The 17,504-nt window shown below is 41.7% G+C and overlaps 1 protein-coding gene across 1 annotated transcript in view; it reads left to right on the forward strand.

The window, feature by feature from the left end:
• ALK (ALK receptor tyrosine kinase) overlaps nucleotides 1–17,504 on the forward strand; it is a 1,238,429-nt gene that overhangs the window by 1,186,544 nt on the left and 34,381 nt on the right. The window contains exon 25 of the mRNA XM_007938814.2: nucleotides 15,605–15,697. Within this exon, the coding sequence (XP_007937005.1) occupies nucleotides 15,605–15,697 (93 nt within the window). The remainder of the gene's footprint in view (nucleotides 1–15,604; nucleotides 15,698–17,504) is intronic.

Below are 17,504 nucleotides of genomic sequence, written 5' to 3' on the forward strand. Positions count from 1 at the left end.
CCAGCTCAACTGACCATGGAAACATGCTGCTCTCTGTACTCGTATACTGAGTTCTGTATTCACTTGAATGCTATGTACTGCACTGCCTGATACTCCATCCTCTCTCTGGCAATGTCTCATAAGCAGCTCAATTTTAACCTTGACTCAACCAACCTGAATCCTGGAAATCCACCTCTGGGTACTTTTAGCTCCATCCTTATTAGCTGTGTGACCTGGAGTAAGCCACTTAACCTCTCTGAGCCTTCTCATCTTTAACGTGGAGATAACCTGCCATATAAGATGTTGTATCAAAGATAATGTCTGTAGCATTGCTCTGTTGATATAAGACAGCCATATGTTCCAAAGACCCCTAAGTTGTCTCCCCTAGAATTAAAGCATGGTCTAGAGAAGCACGACTCCTCTCTTCCCCTCCCTCAAACCCATGCCAGTGCTCAAAGGAACCCTAGGGAAGGGCCTGATATTGGCCTTCCCAGAAGCTCCCAGCCAGCTAAGAACCTGCACCCAGGCTTGGACTCAGGGGATTTATTTGCCTGCTTTCTTATGTAGGGGAGTTGAATCATCTCCCTCCAGGTAAATCCTAGCTCAGAGCTGTAATCAACAAACCACTCACTGTTTATTTAACATGCACAATGGACCAACTAGGATGAGTGACTTCCCTGCAGGCACCTCAGAACTACAAAGCCCTCTTCCCTTAGGGCTGCAACGAGGATAAGTGTTCCATTGTTCTGGGTTCTGAGTTTCTCAGAAGGAGGAAACAAATATTAGAGTCATACAAACAAATTTTCAGTAGGGAATTTGCCCCAGTCATCAAGAGTCACTTGGGACAACCTAACACAACCTCTAAAAACCAAAAAACAAACCCACTGTCATGGAGTCAATTCCAACTCATAGTGACCCCCATTGGGTTTCCAAGGTGGTAAATCTTTATGGAAGTAGATTGCCCCATCTTCCTTCCACGGAGCAGCTGGTGGGTTTGAACTGCCAACCTTCTGGTTAGCAGTTAAATGTCTTAGGCACTGCACCACGAGACTCCTTAACACAACCTCAAAGGGGATTTATTTGCCTGTTTTCTTTTATAGGGATTTGAAGCATAGCCCTGTAGGTAAATTCTTCTTCAGAGCTATAAAAAGGAAAAAAAAAAAAAAAAACCTCACTGCCATCCAGTCAGATCCAACTCGTAGCAACCTCTCCTTGAGTTTCAGAGGCAGTACTGAAACCGAGTGGAGTCAAAGTTCAGCCTGCATCCGCGGTTGAAGACAGATAAGTAAACATGATAATTCAGTTCCTTAAGAACTGAATAGGATGAAAGCTCAACTATTCCCCAACCCTGGTTAAGACAGATAGGACCTCGATTGGAGACAAATAAGTAAACATAATAATTCAGTTCCTTAAGAACTGAATGCAATGAAAGGTCAATTTACACATTCTTTCCTTGCTATCCCCCTAGAAACAGGTGATAAGCACATTAATGTGTCTCACAAGACAACTTGAAAATTAATTAACCTTGGCCCACGGACATGCGCAGTGAGACAAACAGGAACAAAGTTGCTGGGAACTGACATTCTCCCCTCTGCCTAAGCCCTGATCAGCTGATAACAGGAAGCCTGTGTGACTCATTCGGTGCTCAAGCGCACTGCATTAAAAATCAACTGTCCCTTTAAACCGAGGCGAAGGAAGCCTGAGCCAATCCCCAGTTAATTCACGCCTAAATTCCTGAAGTTTTTATGAATATGTATAACCCCCCTCTCCTGAAGCTTACAAAACTATCCCAACCTGGATTCAGGGAGTCAGATTTGGGTACTGGCCCCTGTTCTCCTTGCATTGCTGCTTTGTAATAAATAATTTTCTCTCCTCTTAATCATTCAATGTCTAAACTGTTTTCGCCTGATTGCACACCAGGCAGGGACCCACATTTGCTCTGACTTCAGTATTACTATGGAAGTAGATTGCCCAACGTTCCTTCCAAGAAGTGCCTGGTGGGTTTGAACCGCCAGCCTTCTGGTTAGTAGTCACATGCCTTAGACATTATGCCACCAGAGCTCCTATCAACCAAAAAAACAAAATAAAAATAATAAAAAAAAAACCACTGCTATCAAGTCAATTCTGATTTACAGCGACCCCCATTGGGTTTCCAAGGCTGTAAATCTTTACAGAAGTAGATTGCCTCATCTTCTGCCCATGAAGCAGCTGGTAGATTTAAACCATCGACCTTGGGGTTAGCAGCTGAATGTCTTACTCATTATGCCACCAGAACTCCTTAAAATCAACCAACCACCCAGTATTTACTGGACACAAACAATGGGCCAAGCATGGTGCTGGATACTATGGAAATATAAGATTAAGTCCTTGCCTTAGGGACTTCAAAGTTTACTCAGGGACATTGGTAAAATAAACACGCAACAACAAAGTGACTATGACACCACATGATTATGTTCTACTGCTGCTTCGGTGATTTAGGAATTAAGAGAGATGAGACGTAGCCTTCAGAAAAGACTTCATAGTAGTTAACCAGGATATCCAAGGATGCAGAGACGGGATGTATCCCAGAGGTGAGGTGACATCTCTCTCACAGGAAAGAGGCTAAGCATAGAAAAGCTGGATATTATTTTTTATTTGCCCAGTATTGCCCAAAAGCTTTTCTTTTTCAATCCATTTTAGTTGTGGATCATCTTGAAGAAAATTAACTTCTAAAAAGTATTTTAAAATATTTAAATTAGTGATGGAAAAATTTGGAGGCAGCTAATGGTGATAGTTGCACAACGTGGTGAACACAATCAACGTCACTGAATTGCACATGTGAAGAATGTTGAGAAGGCAAATGTGATGCTACAGATATGTGTTTACCACAATGAAAAATAAATAAATTTAAAGTGAAGATCTTTCAAAGCAACATTATCCCCTTTGGTTTCCTCACAGACTTGTTTGTAAGTTTGGGGGTTCAAACATTGATATAGATTGGGGTAAAAAAAAATGCAGAATAAATTAAAAGGAGAAGGGACATCTGTCCCATCCTGTATTTGTGTAGTGTGAGATTTCTCCTCTTTGACTGCATACAAGAGTCCTCTTTAAAAAAAAAAATCAGTGCTGTCAAGTCAGATCCAACTCACAGCAACCACTCCTTGGGTTCTGAGGCAGTATCACTATGGAAGTAGATTGCCCAATCTTCCTTCTGAGGAGCGGCTAGTGGGTTTGAACCACCAGCTTTCTGGTTAACAGTCAAATGCCTTAGGCACCGTGCCACCAGAGCTCCTTAGAATCCTCTGGGGAGCTTTAAAATTATCTCTTCCTTTTTATGGAAGTAGATTGCCCCATCTTCCTTCCACGGAGCAGCTGGTGGGTTTGAACTGCCAACCTTCTGGTTAGCAGTTAAATATCTTAGGCACTGCACCACGAGACTCCTTAACACAACCTCAAAGGGGATTTATTTGCCTGTTTTCTTTTATAGGGATTTGAAGCATAGCCCTGTAGGTAAATTCTTCTTCAGAGCTATAAAAAGGAAAAAAAAAAAAAAAAACCTCACTGCCATCCAGTCAGATCCAACTCGTAGCAACCTCTCCTTGAGTTTCAGAGGCAGTACTGAAACCGAGTGGAGTCAAAGTTCAGCCTGCATCCGCGGTTGAAGACAGATAAGTAAACATGATAATTCAGTTCCTTAAGAACTGAATAGGATGAAAGCTCAACTATTCCCCAACCCTGGTTAAGACAGATAGGACCTCGATTGGAGACAAATAAGTAAACATAATAATTCAGTTCCTTAAGAACTGAATGCAATGAAAGGTCAATTTACACATTCTTTCCTTGCTATCCCCCTAGAAACAGGTGATAAGCACATTAATGTGTCTCACAAGACAACTTGAAAATTAATTAACCTTGGCCCTCAGAGATCAAATCACTGATCTGGGCTGAGACTCAAGCATCTGCACTTTTTAAAGCCATCCAGGTGATTTCTAAGAAGCCTGGGGGTGCCAGAATTTTGCAATGGGCTGCTAACCTAAACATTTGGCAGTTCAAAGCCACCCAGTGGCTCCATGGAAGAAAGTCTGGGTGATCTGCTTTCATTAAGATTACAGGCAAGAAAATTCTGTGGGGCCAGCTCTACTCTGTAACTCATGGAATGGACATGAGTTGGAATCAACTCGACTATAATGGGTTTAGGTGATTTCTAATGTGCAGCCAGGGCTGAGAACCCCTTGTGGGCAGCATCTCCCCCACGAACTTCTCATCTGTGAATGGCTTCTGTCTCCTGCAGAATCAACCCTCCTCCCTGGCCATGCTGGACCTGCTACACGTGGCCCAGGACATTGCCTGTGGCTGTCAGTATTTAGAGGAAAACCACTTCATCCACCGGTGAGTCAAATTGGCCTTGCTGTTCCCTCCATCTTCTATATGCTTCCCCACACATTTGCCCCTCGAGATTAGAACAATAGATACCTCTCCAAAGTTGTTTGAATGGTTCAGCCTTGTTGTCTCTGAAGTGATTACTTTATCTGTCAGGGTTTTCATTGTCCCATATGTAAAGTGGGTATCTTAACACATTGATACCAGTGTTGGAAACTTCAGTGAGTTACTCGTGATCTCCTGCCTGCATCTTGGAATGAATATAGTTCAAGACCTATATCCTTTAAGGTTTCCCTAGTATAGAAAATTGGGCTCCTAAGGGGAAGTTAATGGAATTCTTATTTTCACAGTACTTGACTAGGGGTAACTGGAAGGCAAGGATCCATTTTATTCTTCTTTGTATCCCTTGCACATAGTGAGAGCACAGTAAATGCTTATTGGACAAATTAAAATTTTTCTGAAATTATGCATAATGATTATTTTCTTTACTTCCACACTCATTCTTCTGCTACATATGAACCTTGATAAAATGGTGTTTGGACTAGGATACTCTTTTGGTTATCTAGTGCCACTCTAACAGAAATATACCACAAGTGGGCAGTCTTAACAAACAGGGATTTATTCTCTTGCAGTTTTGGAGGCTAGAAGTCCGAGTTCAAAGTGCCAGCTCTAGGGGCTGGGTGAAAGCCCGTCGACTTGGGCTTCAGCTCTGCCGCTTGCTCCCAGCCCACTGAAGCTGGAGGATTCTCTTAATTGAGGCAGCTGCTGGCTGCTGAGGCTAACAAGCCTAAGGTCAACAAATAAAATGGCACCGTCCCAAACAACATGGCAGGCCACTAGTTCAAGTCCCGAGACAGTCCCAAGATTGGCAGGAAATGTGGTAAGCTGCTAAATGAAGAATCAGCCACATGCAGGGTCCAAGTATGCCAAAAAGCTGCAGAGACCTTTCTCAAAACTTCCTATGTACTGGAAGCAGACCGCATCCCTAAGGCAGCTACTCAGGTGCTTCAGTAGATTCCACCATGGAGTTGATTACCAATCTCACCATGGAAAATAACTGCATGCAGCAGCCTAGCCACTCAAAACCAGGTCTAGTCTGTCAGTTTGTCATACTATGGTGGCTTGCATGTTCCTGTGACACTGGGAGCTTACTACCGGTATTACAAATACAGCAGGGTCACCCATGCTGGACAGCTTTCACTAGAACTTCTAGACTAAGTCATAGTAGGAAGATGGACCTAGAAATCTACTTCTAAAAAAAGTAAGCTAGTGAAAACTTTATGGATAACAACAGAACATTGTCCAATAAACATCATAGACTATACATATTCTTTCCATGTGGCTGTTGGTTACCTTCTCAGCTGACAGCCTGAATCGGAAATCTGAAAACTAGATTACTGGGTTCTTTGCAAAGTTCTTTCTCATGATTTGTTTGCAATTTAATAAACAGTAATCTGGTTAACTAACATTCATTCATTAACTCATGTCTTAAATTCATTAACTCATGTCTATAAGGCATTGTCATAACAATTAGAATATGTAATGTATGACATAGAATAAAAAGAACAATATGGAATATATAGGAGTCCCTGGGTGGTAGGAATGGTCAAAACACTCAGTTGCTAACTGATAGGTTGGAGGTTCCAGTCCACCCAGAGTGCCTCAGAAGAAAGACCTGGTGATCTGCTTCTGAAAAAATCAGCTATTGAAAACCCTATGGAACACAGTTCTTGTCAGACACAAAAGGGGTCACCATGAGGCAAAATTGACTTGAAGTCAACTGTTTTTATTTATTTATTTATATACATTTAGAAATTAAAAAACATGTAAGTAGGTTTTTGCTTTGGTTACCTCTGTGCTGCTCTGACAGAAAATACCACCAATGGGATGGCTTTAACAAACAGGAGGTTATTTTCTTACATTTTGGAGGCTTCAAGTCCAAGTTCAAAGTGACAGCCTCTAGGGGCTGGATGAAGGCCCCTCAACCTTGAGCTTCAGCTCTGCCTCCTGCTCCTGGCCCACTGAAGCTGGAAGCTTTTCCTCACTCAGACAGCTGCTGGCTGCTGAGGCTGACAAACCCAAGGTCGGCAGTGAAAAGGCACAGTTCTGATATTACCAAACCACACAGCAGGCCACTGATTCAAGTCCATTGAAAGTCCCAAGATTGGCAGAGCATGGCAAGCTGCTGAACAACTCATTTGCAAGGTTCAAGCATGCCATAAGCTAGAGACCATTCCCAAAGCTGCTTTTTATGTACAGGAAGCAGACCATATCCCTAAAGCAGCTACTGAGCTGCTTGTGATAGATCCCATCATGGAGTTGATTGCCAGTCTCATCATGAGGAATAACAACCACCAGCCACCCAGCCACTCAACCAGGCCCAGCCAAGTAGACACACAGCCTTAACTACCTCAATTCCACCCCTTGTCAACTTGGCAACTGTACAGATCTTCATTGATTGGCATCTGTACAGATCTCCTTTACTGGGTGGCTCCAGTTCCCTAGTTCCTCTGAGTGGCAACTTCACCCCCTTGCTGTGGGCCCTGTTTCTCTCCCTCTTGGGCATGGCAGCCCTGCCCCTTCACTTGGGCAGCAGCTCTGACTCCATCCCACCAGCTCACATGAATGAGCAGCCCCACACTCCAGAACCAAGCTGGTGAAGGTCTGACCCTGAAACCTAGGAGGCTGTGGTGGTTCCACCCCCAAAGGCTATGGTCCTACCCTTGAAGCTGAGGCAACTCTGCTTCCCATTTCTTGGTCTCTCTGCTTCTGCTGATTAATGCCAAAGGCAACCCACTCCACCAGAAATCTTCCTGCCCCAAAAGCACTCAGCTTTCTTGCTCCATGGGCCAGCTGACCTGCTACTTCATTTCATGCTGATCTCTCCTACCAATTAATGCCCAATGGCAACCCACTCTGCCAGGAAGCTTCCTACCCAATGGCATCTAGCTTTCTCCTCCATGGGCTGGTAAGGCTGTCACTATCTCATGCTGGTCTCTGGGCTCTGCTACTGTTATTTTACATGCTGGTATCTCTCCCAGTGTCTCTCTGCTTGTATCTCTCTGCCAGTGTCTCACCTCAGGGATCTCAGATCAAGGACACAGTCTACTCCTGTTTGCACAATTTAAGTCTCTGTCAGAACAGCACTTCACTTTCTCAGTACCATATTCTGTTTTGGTTACCAGCATGCTGCTGTAACAGAAAATACCACCAATGGGATAGCTTTAATAAACAGGAGGTTATTTTCTTACAGTTTGGAGGCTTTAAGTCCAAGTTCAAAGTGCCAGGCTCTAGGGGCTGGGTGAAAGCCCCTCAACCTTGAGCTTCAGCTTTGCCTTCTGCTTCGGCCCACTGAAGCTGGAGGCTTTTCTTCACTCAGATAGCTGCTGGCTGCCGACTGACAAACCCAAGGCTGACAAGTAAAAAGGCACGGTCCCAATGTTACCAAACAACATGGCAGGCCATTGATTCAAGTCCATTGAAAGTTGCAAGATCAACAGAATACGGCAGGCTGTTGAACAATGACTTAGCTACACGTGGGGTTCAAACATCCCATAAGCTAGAGACCGTTCCCAAAGCCACTTCTTATATATGGGAAGTAGACCACATCCTTAAAGCAGCTACTCAGCTGCTTGTGGTAGATCCCACCATGGAGTTGATTGCCAGTCTCATCATGGGGAATAACTACCATCAGCTGCCCAGCCACTCAACCAGGCCTAGCCAAGTTGACACACAAACTTAACTAGCACAGTTTTCTCCCTAATAAAAATAGGGAAACTAAAGATCAATTTGCTTATGTTCCCAAAGTCACCACTAAAATGATCACATAAACTCTCTCACAATACCTTATCCTTTTCCTGTCATTTCATCATGTTGGTCTTCAATTCTTCCTTTTGATTCTAACTCTTTCCAACCTGAGGATAATTCTACTTAATAGGAAGAACAGAAGCAAGTAGGAACTGGGACAGTCCCAGGTCATAGTCCAAAGCTACAACTTCTGCTTCAAAGAACAAGTCAGTCCTGCACTGCTATTCTTGACCTTTTGGTTGTACTCAGAATTTTCCATAAATCTCAACCCTGCCCTTTTTTTTTTGCTCAGTTGTTACACAGTTGGGCCATTTTGGAAATTTGTCCTTGATTAGATGCCCTTTTTTCCACCTCCTGTTCATGTTTTTTAAGTCTGGACTCATCTGAGAGCAACCTGTGCAGACATTGTGGTGACTTCAGCTGTCTCCCTTTGCTTCTCATTGAGACCATTTTTGCTTTTTAATGTCTGTCCCACAGTGGTCAGATCCTCTGGCTGAGGGATCATATCCAAACTTCCTCTGACATTCTGGAACCTGCTTTCCTAAAGTCATGATATATTATCACTCTCTCCAATGCTTTGTTATTATAGATGATAAGATAACAGAATCACATTCTCTCAAGATTCCTATCATTTCCACATTCCCAAATAGTTACTGAAGATCAGAATTAGATCTCAGAGTAATAGCTTCTTGCTCTTTTTATCTTTTTGAGAAATGTAATTGTCAAAGATCAAATCAAAGATGTATCAGATGTATCATTTATAATAGCCTCCAAATTGATAAAATACCTAGGGATTAACCTAACCAGGGACATAACAGACTTACACAATGAAAATTATAAAACACTATTGCAAGACACTACAAGTTGCTGCTGTTGTTGTTAGGTACTGTCAAGTCATCTCTGACTCATAGCGACCCTATGCACAGCAGAAAGAAACACTGCCCAGTCCTGTGCCAGGCTCACGATCCTTGTTATACCTGAACCCATTGTTGCAGCCACTGTGTTCATCCATCTCGCTGAAGGCCTTCCCCTTCTTCATTGACCCTCCAATTTACGAAGCATGATATCCTTCTCCGGGGAATGGTTCCTTCTGACAACATGACCAAAGTAGATGAGATGAAGTCTGGCCATTCTCGTGTCCAAGGAGCATTCCGGCTGCACTTCTTCCAGGACAGAATTGTTAATCCTTTTAGCAGACCATGGTACTCTTAGCATTCTTCTCCAACACCACAACTCAAAAGCATCAACTCCTCTTTGGTCTTCCTTATTCATTGTGCAGGTCTCACATGCATAAGAGGTGACTGAAAATACCATGGCTTGAAAATACCATGGCTAGGCACACCTTAGTCTTCAAGAAGACATCTGTGCTCTTCATCACTTGAAGGAAGTCTTTTGCAGCAGATTTGCTCAATGCAGTACGTTGTCTGATGTCTTGACTGCTGCTCCCATTGGTGTTGATTGTAGGACGAAGTAATATGAAGTCCCTGACAACTTCAATCTTCTCTCCATTTATCGTGAAGCTGTTTATTGGACAAGTTGTGAGGGTTTCTGTTTTCTTTATATTGAGATGTAATCCATACTGCAGACTGTAGTCTTTAATCCTCATTAGTAAGTGCTTCAAGTCATCCTCACTTTCAGCAGGCAAAGTTGTGTCATCTGCATATCACAGGTTGTTAATGGGTCTTCCTCCAATACTGATGCCACATTCTTCTTCATATAACCCAGCTTCTCCGATTATTTGCTCAGCATACAAGTTAAACAAGCATGGTGAAAGAATACAACCTTGATGCACTCCCTTCTTGATTTTAAACTATGCAGTATCCCCTTGTTCTGTTCAAATGACAGCCTCCTGATCTATGTACAGGTTCTTCTTGAGTACAATCAAGTATTCTGAAATTCTCATTCTTCTCAATGTTATCCATAATTTGTTATGACATGATCCACACAATCAAATTCTTTTGCGTAGTCAATAAAACACAAGTAAACATCTGTCTGGTAGTCTTTGCTTTCAGCTAAGATCCATCTGACATCAGCAATGACAGCCCTCATTCCACATCCTCTTCTGAATCCAGCTTGTATTTCTGGAAGCTCCTGTCAATATACTGCTGCAACTGTTTTTGAATTATCTTCAGTAAGATTTTACTTGCATGTGGTATTAATGATGTTGTCCGATAATTTCCACATTCTGTGAGATCATCTTTCTTTGGAATGGGTACATATATAGATCTTCCAGTCAGTTGGTCTTCCAAATTTCTTGGCATAGCCGAGTGAGTGCCTCCAGCAGGGGATCTGTTTATTGGAACATCTCAATGGATAACCCGTCAATTCCTGAAGCTTTGTTCTTTGCCAATTCCTTCAGTGCAGCTTCTACTTCTTCTTCAATACCATTGGCTCTAGATCATATGGCACCTCCTGAAATGGATGAACATCAAACAATTCTTTTTGGTACAGTGACTCTGTGTATTCCTTCCATCTTCTTTTGATGCTTCATGCATCATTCAATATTTTGCCCATAGAATCTTTCAGTATTGCAACTCGAGGCTTAAATTTTTTCCTCAGTTCTTTCAGCTTGAGAAATGCCGAGCATGTTCTTCCCTTTTGGTTTTCTAACTGAAGGTCTTTGCACATTTCATATAGTAATTGGCTTTGTCTTCTCAAGCTGCTCTTTGAAATCTTCTATTCAGCTCTTTCATCTTGTCATTTCTTCCATTTGCTACACACTACAAGGGACCTACAAAAATGGAAGAACATCCCGTACTCATGTATTAGAAGATTAATATAGTGAAAATGTCAGTCTTACCTAAAGCAATCTACAGATTCAATGCAATCCCAATATAAATCTCAACATTCTTTATTGAAATGGAAAAACTATTGACCAGCTTTACACGGGAAAGAAACTTTGAGTAGCCAAAGCAGTACTGAAGAAAGAGAGCAAAGCAGAAAGCCTCACACTCTCTGATATCAAAACATAATATGAAAAAAAAAAAACCTCATGCCATCGAGTCAGATCCGACTCATAGCAACCCTTCCTTGGGTTTCTGAGGTGGTATCTCTAGGGAAGTAGATTGTCCAACCTTCCTTCTGAGGAGCGGCTGATGGGTTTGAACCACCAGCCTTCTGGTTAGCAGTTAAATGCCTTAGGCACTACAATACCAGAGCTCCTGTATATACCCTAGAGATTTTAAAATAACAACACTAACAGGCATATGCACACCTATGCTCATTGCTCTTTATTCACAATAGCAAATAAATGGAAGTAACCAGTGTCCTTCATTGGATGAATGATAAGCAAACTTTGGTGCATACATACAATGGAATTCTACACAACCATAAAGAACAAAGATTGCTCCATGAAACATATTATTACATGGATGGACTTGGAAGGCATAATGCTAAGTTAAATAAGTCAAGCATATAAGGACAGATATGGTATGATCCCTCTTTTATAAGAAGACAAGAATAGATAAATATAGAAAGATCAATGTTCATTGGTGGCTATTAGTAGAGGGGAGGTGGGAAAAGTATGAGCTCTACATTATCAGTTAGTTATATTTGGTGATGGGGAAAGTGGTACTGATTGTGGATGTAGTGAGCACAGCACAACCAATGTAGTAATGAGCATTTGAGCACATATGGATGGATACAGGTAAAGTGGTATATAGGTAGGTACAGATGTATACATAGGTAAGAACAGATAGAAATATCTATGAAAAAAAAAAAAAACCTACTGCCATTGAGTCAATTCTGACCCATAGCAAACCTATAGGACAGAGTAGAACTGCTCCATAAGGTTTCCAAGGCTGTAAATCTTTACAGTCACAGACTGCCTCATCTTTCTCCCACAGAGCAGCTGGTGGGTTCAAACCACCAACCTTTTCATTAGCAACCCGATACTTTAACCACTACTCCACCAGAATTCCTAGAAGTATCTACATAAATACAAATATGTGGATGCAGGCATGCATAGTCATTGAAAACACAAATACTGATACTCCTCAGACATAACCAAACATCTTCCAACATTGGTTTTCCGGGTTTGAAGGCTTAGGACCATAGTCTCATGGGAAAACTCAGTCAATTACCATAACATAGATCACAAAAATCATGATCTGCATCCTAGTGAGGTGAGTAGTGTCAGAGTCTTAAAAGCTTGCAAGTGGCCCTCTAAGACACAACTAAAGGTCTCAAGTCACCAGGAACAAAACAGTAAGAAGGTAACCAAAAGTGAATAGAAGAAGCAAGTCTACAAGAGGCACAACCTCATCTACCCTGAGTCTAGAAGAACTAGATGATACCCACTACCATCACTGACTATTCTGACCAGGGCCACAGTAGTACTGTTGGTCCTGCAGAGAATGGGAGAAAAATATGGAGCAGAACTCAAATTCTTATTTAAGCCAGACAAACTGGAATGGTAGAGAACAGAGGAGCCTCTGAGAGTATTGCCCTGAGACACTCTTTAAATCGAGAACCAAGTCTGTCCCCTGAGATCACCTTTTAGCAAAATAGTAAAGTGACACACAAAATAGTAACAATTGTAAGGATGGTGCAGGACTGGGCAGTATTTCATTCTGTTGTACCTCAGGTCACTAGAAGTTGGAACCAACTTGATGGCACCTAGCAACAACAACCCTTCAGATTGGCGCCCTACTTAAAAACCATCAGCATGAGACCAAACACCCAAACTCACTGCTGTCAAGTTGGTCCCAACTCATAGTGACCCCTCCTTGGGTTTCCAAGGCAGTATCACTACAGAAGTGGATTGCCCAGCCTTCCTTCTGAAGAGCAGCTGGTGGGTTTGAACCATCACCCTTCTGGTTACCAGTCAAATGCCTTGGACACTATGCCACCAGAGCACCCATGAGACCAAAAGGTCAACAATTTCTCAAAAGCAAAGGTGAGAAGATAAGGGGACAGAGAAATTAGAGCACTGGAAAGGGAACAACCATCACAATTAAAGAGAATGCTGACACATTGTGATGAATCTAACAAATGTCACTGGACAATTTACGTGAAAACTCTCAAATAGAAATCTAACTTGCTGTGTAAACTTCCACCAAGATCCCAATAAACTATTACTAAAAAAAGAAGAGGTAAAGTCATAAAGGATAGTTACATGTTTAAGTTTATAGGTGCTTAAGGAAAGATATAACAGAGAATCCATGTTGTGTATAGCTTATTTATGACGTAAGTTTGCATATGAATTAAAACATTAGTGTTTGAACCATTAAAAAAGAAAGGAAGAAGAATGTATCAGAGGCTCTTCTTTAAGTAAAAGAAGGCTTCTAGCAGAAATTGCCCATCTCAATCAAAGACTTTCTTCTTGCATAATTTGGTAATTTATATTAGAAAAGCATCATTTATATCTCTAACTAGCTAAGAGGTCTGCCATATACTCCCACAACAGAATTACTTCTAATTCTCTCTCTGTCTCCTTCCTATTTCTATCATTAAGATTCATGAGTTTCCATATCTATATACACCTGCCTCCTCAATTCAGAGTGGAACTCCCTCAGCTGATACACACACACACCCTTTTTTTCCCAATTATTAGATCTTTTTCCCTTGAACATGGTTTATTGCCGTCTCGAGTATTCTTTGTCAGTCTAACAGTTCATTGTGTGTTGTATGGTATTACATTTACTTTATGGCATTAAATTCACTTTTTTAAACAGCCATACCATGCCCATCAGCATAAAGACCTTTCTCATAAAGATGGCCGCATCTTTCTCCTGCAGAGTGGCTGGTGGGTTCAAACCACCAGCCTTTTGCTTTGCAGCTCAGTGCTTTAACCACAGCACCACCAGAGCTCCTAAAGACTTTTCTGGTGCCATAGATATTGTTTCTTGTTTGCTTCACTGTTTCTCTTGGTAATTACTACCTATAAATCATACCATTTCTCTTCTTTTTCTATGACATCTGTGTTATGCTTTTATAACTTTGTTGGGGCATTTTATGACCATTGCCCTCAAAGTTCAATTTAAACCTTCAGGTCAGTGATGTTAACAACATCCATATCCCAATCCTGGCCCTGGTTCTGGTATCCTAAGGCATGATTCCCCAATCCAAATCCTATTTTTTAAAATACAACCTTAACTGCCTGTTGTTTATTTTCCATGTCCTTCTTTCTCAACCAAAGATCAAGACCTTCATGAAACCACTTGAAAATATGAAAATCTGTGCTCCTCAGTATTTATTTCTCTTTTTTTTTCTATCCAGAGCTTTAATATATTAGATAGCCCGTCCAGATTTCTTCTGGCTGCATCATTCCCATATGTATGTCAAGAAATAGAGTAGAAGTTATGTATGAGCCCTGGAGAGCTTCTGATCATACCTTACAGGCAAGCTACAGGAAAAGAGGCTATCTGGAGTTGAACTACAGAAAAAACAAGGTTGATAGCTGGAAATAACTGAGTCTCCAACCATGTAGCTACGGTGCCTGCAGTTTACAGCATATAAGCTTTAGATAAAATCATACATGTAAGAACCATAATGACTTATTTAAAAAAAAAAAAAGAAGAAGAAGAAGAAGAAAAGAAAAATGTAGGGACTCTCTTAAATACTTGAACTTGATTCCATAAATGGCATGTTGTTCTAAAACACTCCTTTCAAAAGCTGGCAGAAACCAACTAGTTGTCCAAGAACAGCCTAAGGCCAACTGGCATTTTTAATGTGTCTCTAATATCTGCTTTTTACAGAAGCCCTGGAGGCACAGTGCTTAAGTGCTTAGCTGCTAACCAAAAGGCTGGCAGTTTGAACCACCAGCCACTCTGTGGGAGACTGATGTAGCAGTCTGCTTCCATAAAGATTTACAGCATTGGAAGCCCTGTGGAGCAGTCTACTCTATCATATGGGGTCGCTATGAATTGGAACTGACTTGACAGCACTGAACAACACAATAGTCTCATCCTTAACCCAGCTCATGCACCTTCTGATAGCTTCACCAAGGGGTCATCCTGTTTTCACTTGAACGGGGTGTTCAAGTGATAGGGACCTCATTATTCTGCACTACATGGGGAGTTACAGAGCTGTTCCTTTCATGAGATTTCTCAATGGCAATGGGTCATTACCTGCTTTTACTTTATTTTTTTAAAATAAAATGAGGATAATAATAGTGCCTATATCTCATAGGATTGTTGTGAAGGATCTGTAAGAAGCACTTAGAACAATGTTTATTCAAGTTCCTGTTATAGTTTTTTCATTATTATTATTATTGCCTTAAACATTTCCCATCATCTTCTGTAATCCTTTTCCATCTCCCTGTTGGTCCAGAGAACTAGAATTGGTATAGCTGTTTCTTTAATACTGACCCATAATGTAAAAAAGGAGGTAAAGGGCAGAGAAGGGAATGATTTGAACTTCATTTGGAGGTGGAAATCTCAATAGAGGATATTACACATTTATATATTTTCCCAGGGAAAAGATTAGGAAATGTGTTTTCTCATTTCTTTCTTCCCAGGGACATTGCTGCCAGGAACTGCCTCTTGACTTGTCCAGGCCCTGGAAGAGTGGCCAAGATTGGAGACTTTGGAATGGCCCGTGACATCTACAGGTGAGCAAAGCTTGCCATCACCCTTCAAAACCTGTCTCCTCAGCCTCACCCCTTCAGGAAAGGGGCACATGGCTGTTTGCATCTTAACAGTGTGTCCTGGGACCTTGTCAACTTTTTCCTAAAAGCTCATTACATTCCTTTTCAGGCTATGGAAACTTTAATTAGTGCCCATGCCTAAAGGCCTAATTCTGGAACCATCTTGCTTGCAATTATCAACATCTAGTTCTTAATTAGGTTGTCTTTCTGGTTCCAATTCTCTCATATTCATATATTCTGAGACACAGAATAACTTGTATATGGAAAAATTGTTAAGTAAACTTTATTTAGCTTATTTGACCCCTCTCCTCAATATCTCCAAACATTAAACAGCCATAGTCTTCATCATTCCAGTAAGAGCACCCAGAACTGACAAGATACTTGGACCAGTTCACTGGTCTTCTTTACATGCATCAGGAGAATAATTAAAAAACCCATGGGTACTTAGCTCAGCTTCCTTTCTTGTTATTGTCATAGTCCCAAAGCTGATTATTTAAAAAAAAAAAAAAAAAGGCTTCTATTCCACTTTCTCTCTCTTCTCTTTCCAATCCCTAGTCTCTTTTTCTAATTATCCACAACATTGATTTGCCTGCGTGAGCCAAGCCAGTCACTCCAATGCATGATCACTAATTATACCTTCCCTACCCCAGCCACCTATCTGTATAGAGGTTTGGGTGTTGCTATGATGCTGAACAGTTACAATGGAGCTTCTGGACTGAAATAGACTAGGAAGAAAGGCCTGACAATCCCCTTCCAAAAACCAGCCAGTGGAAATGGATCAAAATGGTCTAGGCATGTGCAGCATTTTCTTCCATCGTGCGTGGGGTTGCTGTGACTCAGGGCCTACTCTACAGCAGCTAACAGCAATAACCCCAAGAGGCAGAAAGAGGAGAGATGGCTAAATAGAGCTTCATTTCTTTGGAGAATAAGAGAGATCAATCCAAACACCCCTGAAGACCTCAGTCAGAGTTGGGAAGAACTGCAGGGGTGAGAAGGCTGATCTCAGGGTAACAGCACATGGAGGATGATGAGTCAGCAATGTTTTTAACTACAGTCATCTTCCGCTGGTATCCATCACATTACTTTTGTGTGCTCTACTTTACCTTTTTTTACTACCAAGAAAGCATCAGCCCTCCTTCCCCTCCTTTCTCTGAATACTCCTGGGATTGCCTATATTTAAGATCCAAACAGTGCAGCACCGCTTAGCAAGCCCCCTGTGATCTGTCTTTTCCTTCCTAGCCTCATCTCTGACAACTCCCCAGTCTAGGCTTCAACTACCCCAAATTACCTCCACTTCTCACTGTTCCCAATAAAAACTCAGAAAAAAAAATCATTGTCATCAAGTGACCCCCTCCTTGGGTTTCCAAGGCAGTCTCACTGTGGAAGTAGACTGCCCAGTTTTCCTTCCAAGGAGTGGCTGGTGGGTTTGAACTGCCAGCCTTCTGGTTAACGGTCAAATGTCTTTGGCAATACACCACCAGAGCTCCCAATATATTCCATATAATTTCCTGTGTCTACAGTCATCTTCCAGGAGAGGGTCTTCACCACTCCACTCCATCATCCCCCCTCTATGAAGCTTTCCCTGTCTCTCATCCCCACCCTAAGTAGAATGAATCAATTATTCATTCGTGCCACTGAACTTTATATATAACTGCATTATGCATGTCATTCTGTACTGAAGTTGTTTATATACGTTCCTTCTACTAAACCATATCCTTGGAATGGGGAGACCATGACTTATTTATGACCTCAGCACATTGGAGACTACCTT

Source organism: Orycteropus afer, unplaced genomic scaffold (assembly GCF_000298275.1).
Source record: "Orycteropus afer afer isolate SDZICR_OR568_19922 unplaced genomic scaffold, OryAfe1.0 scaffold00054, whole genome shotgun sequence".
NCBI classification, from domain to species: domain Eukaryota; kingdom Metazoa; phylum Chordata; class Mammalia; order Tubulidentata; family Orycteropodidae; genus Orycteropus; species Orycteropus afer.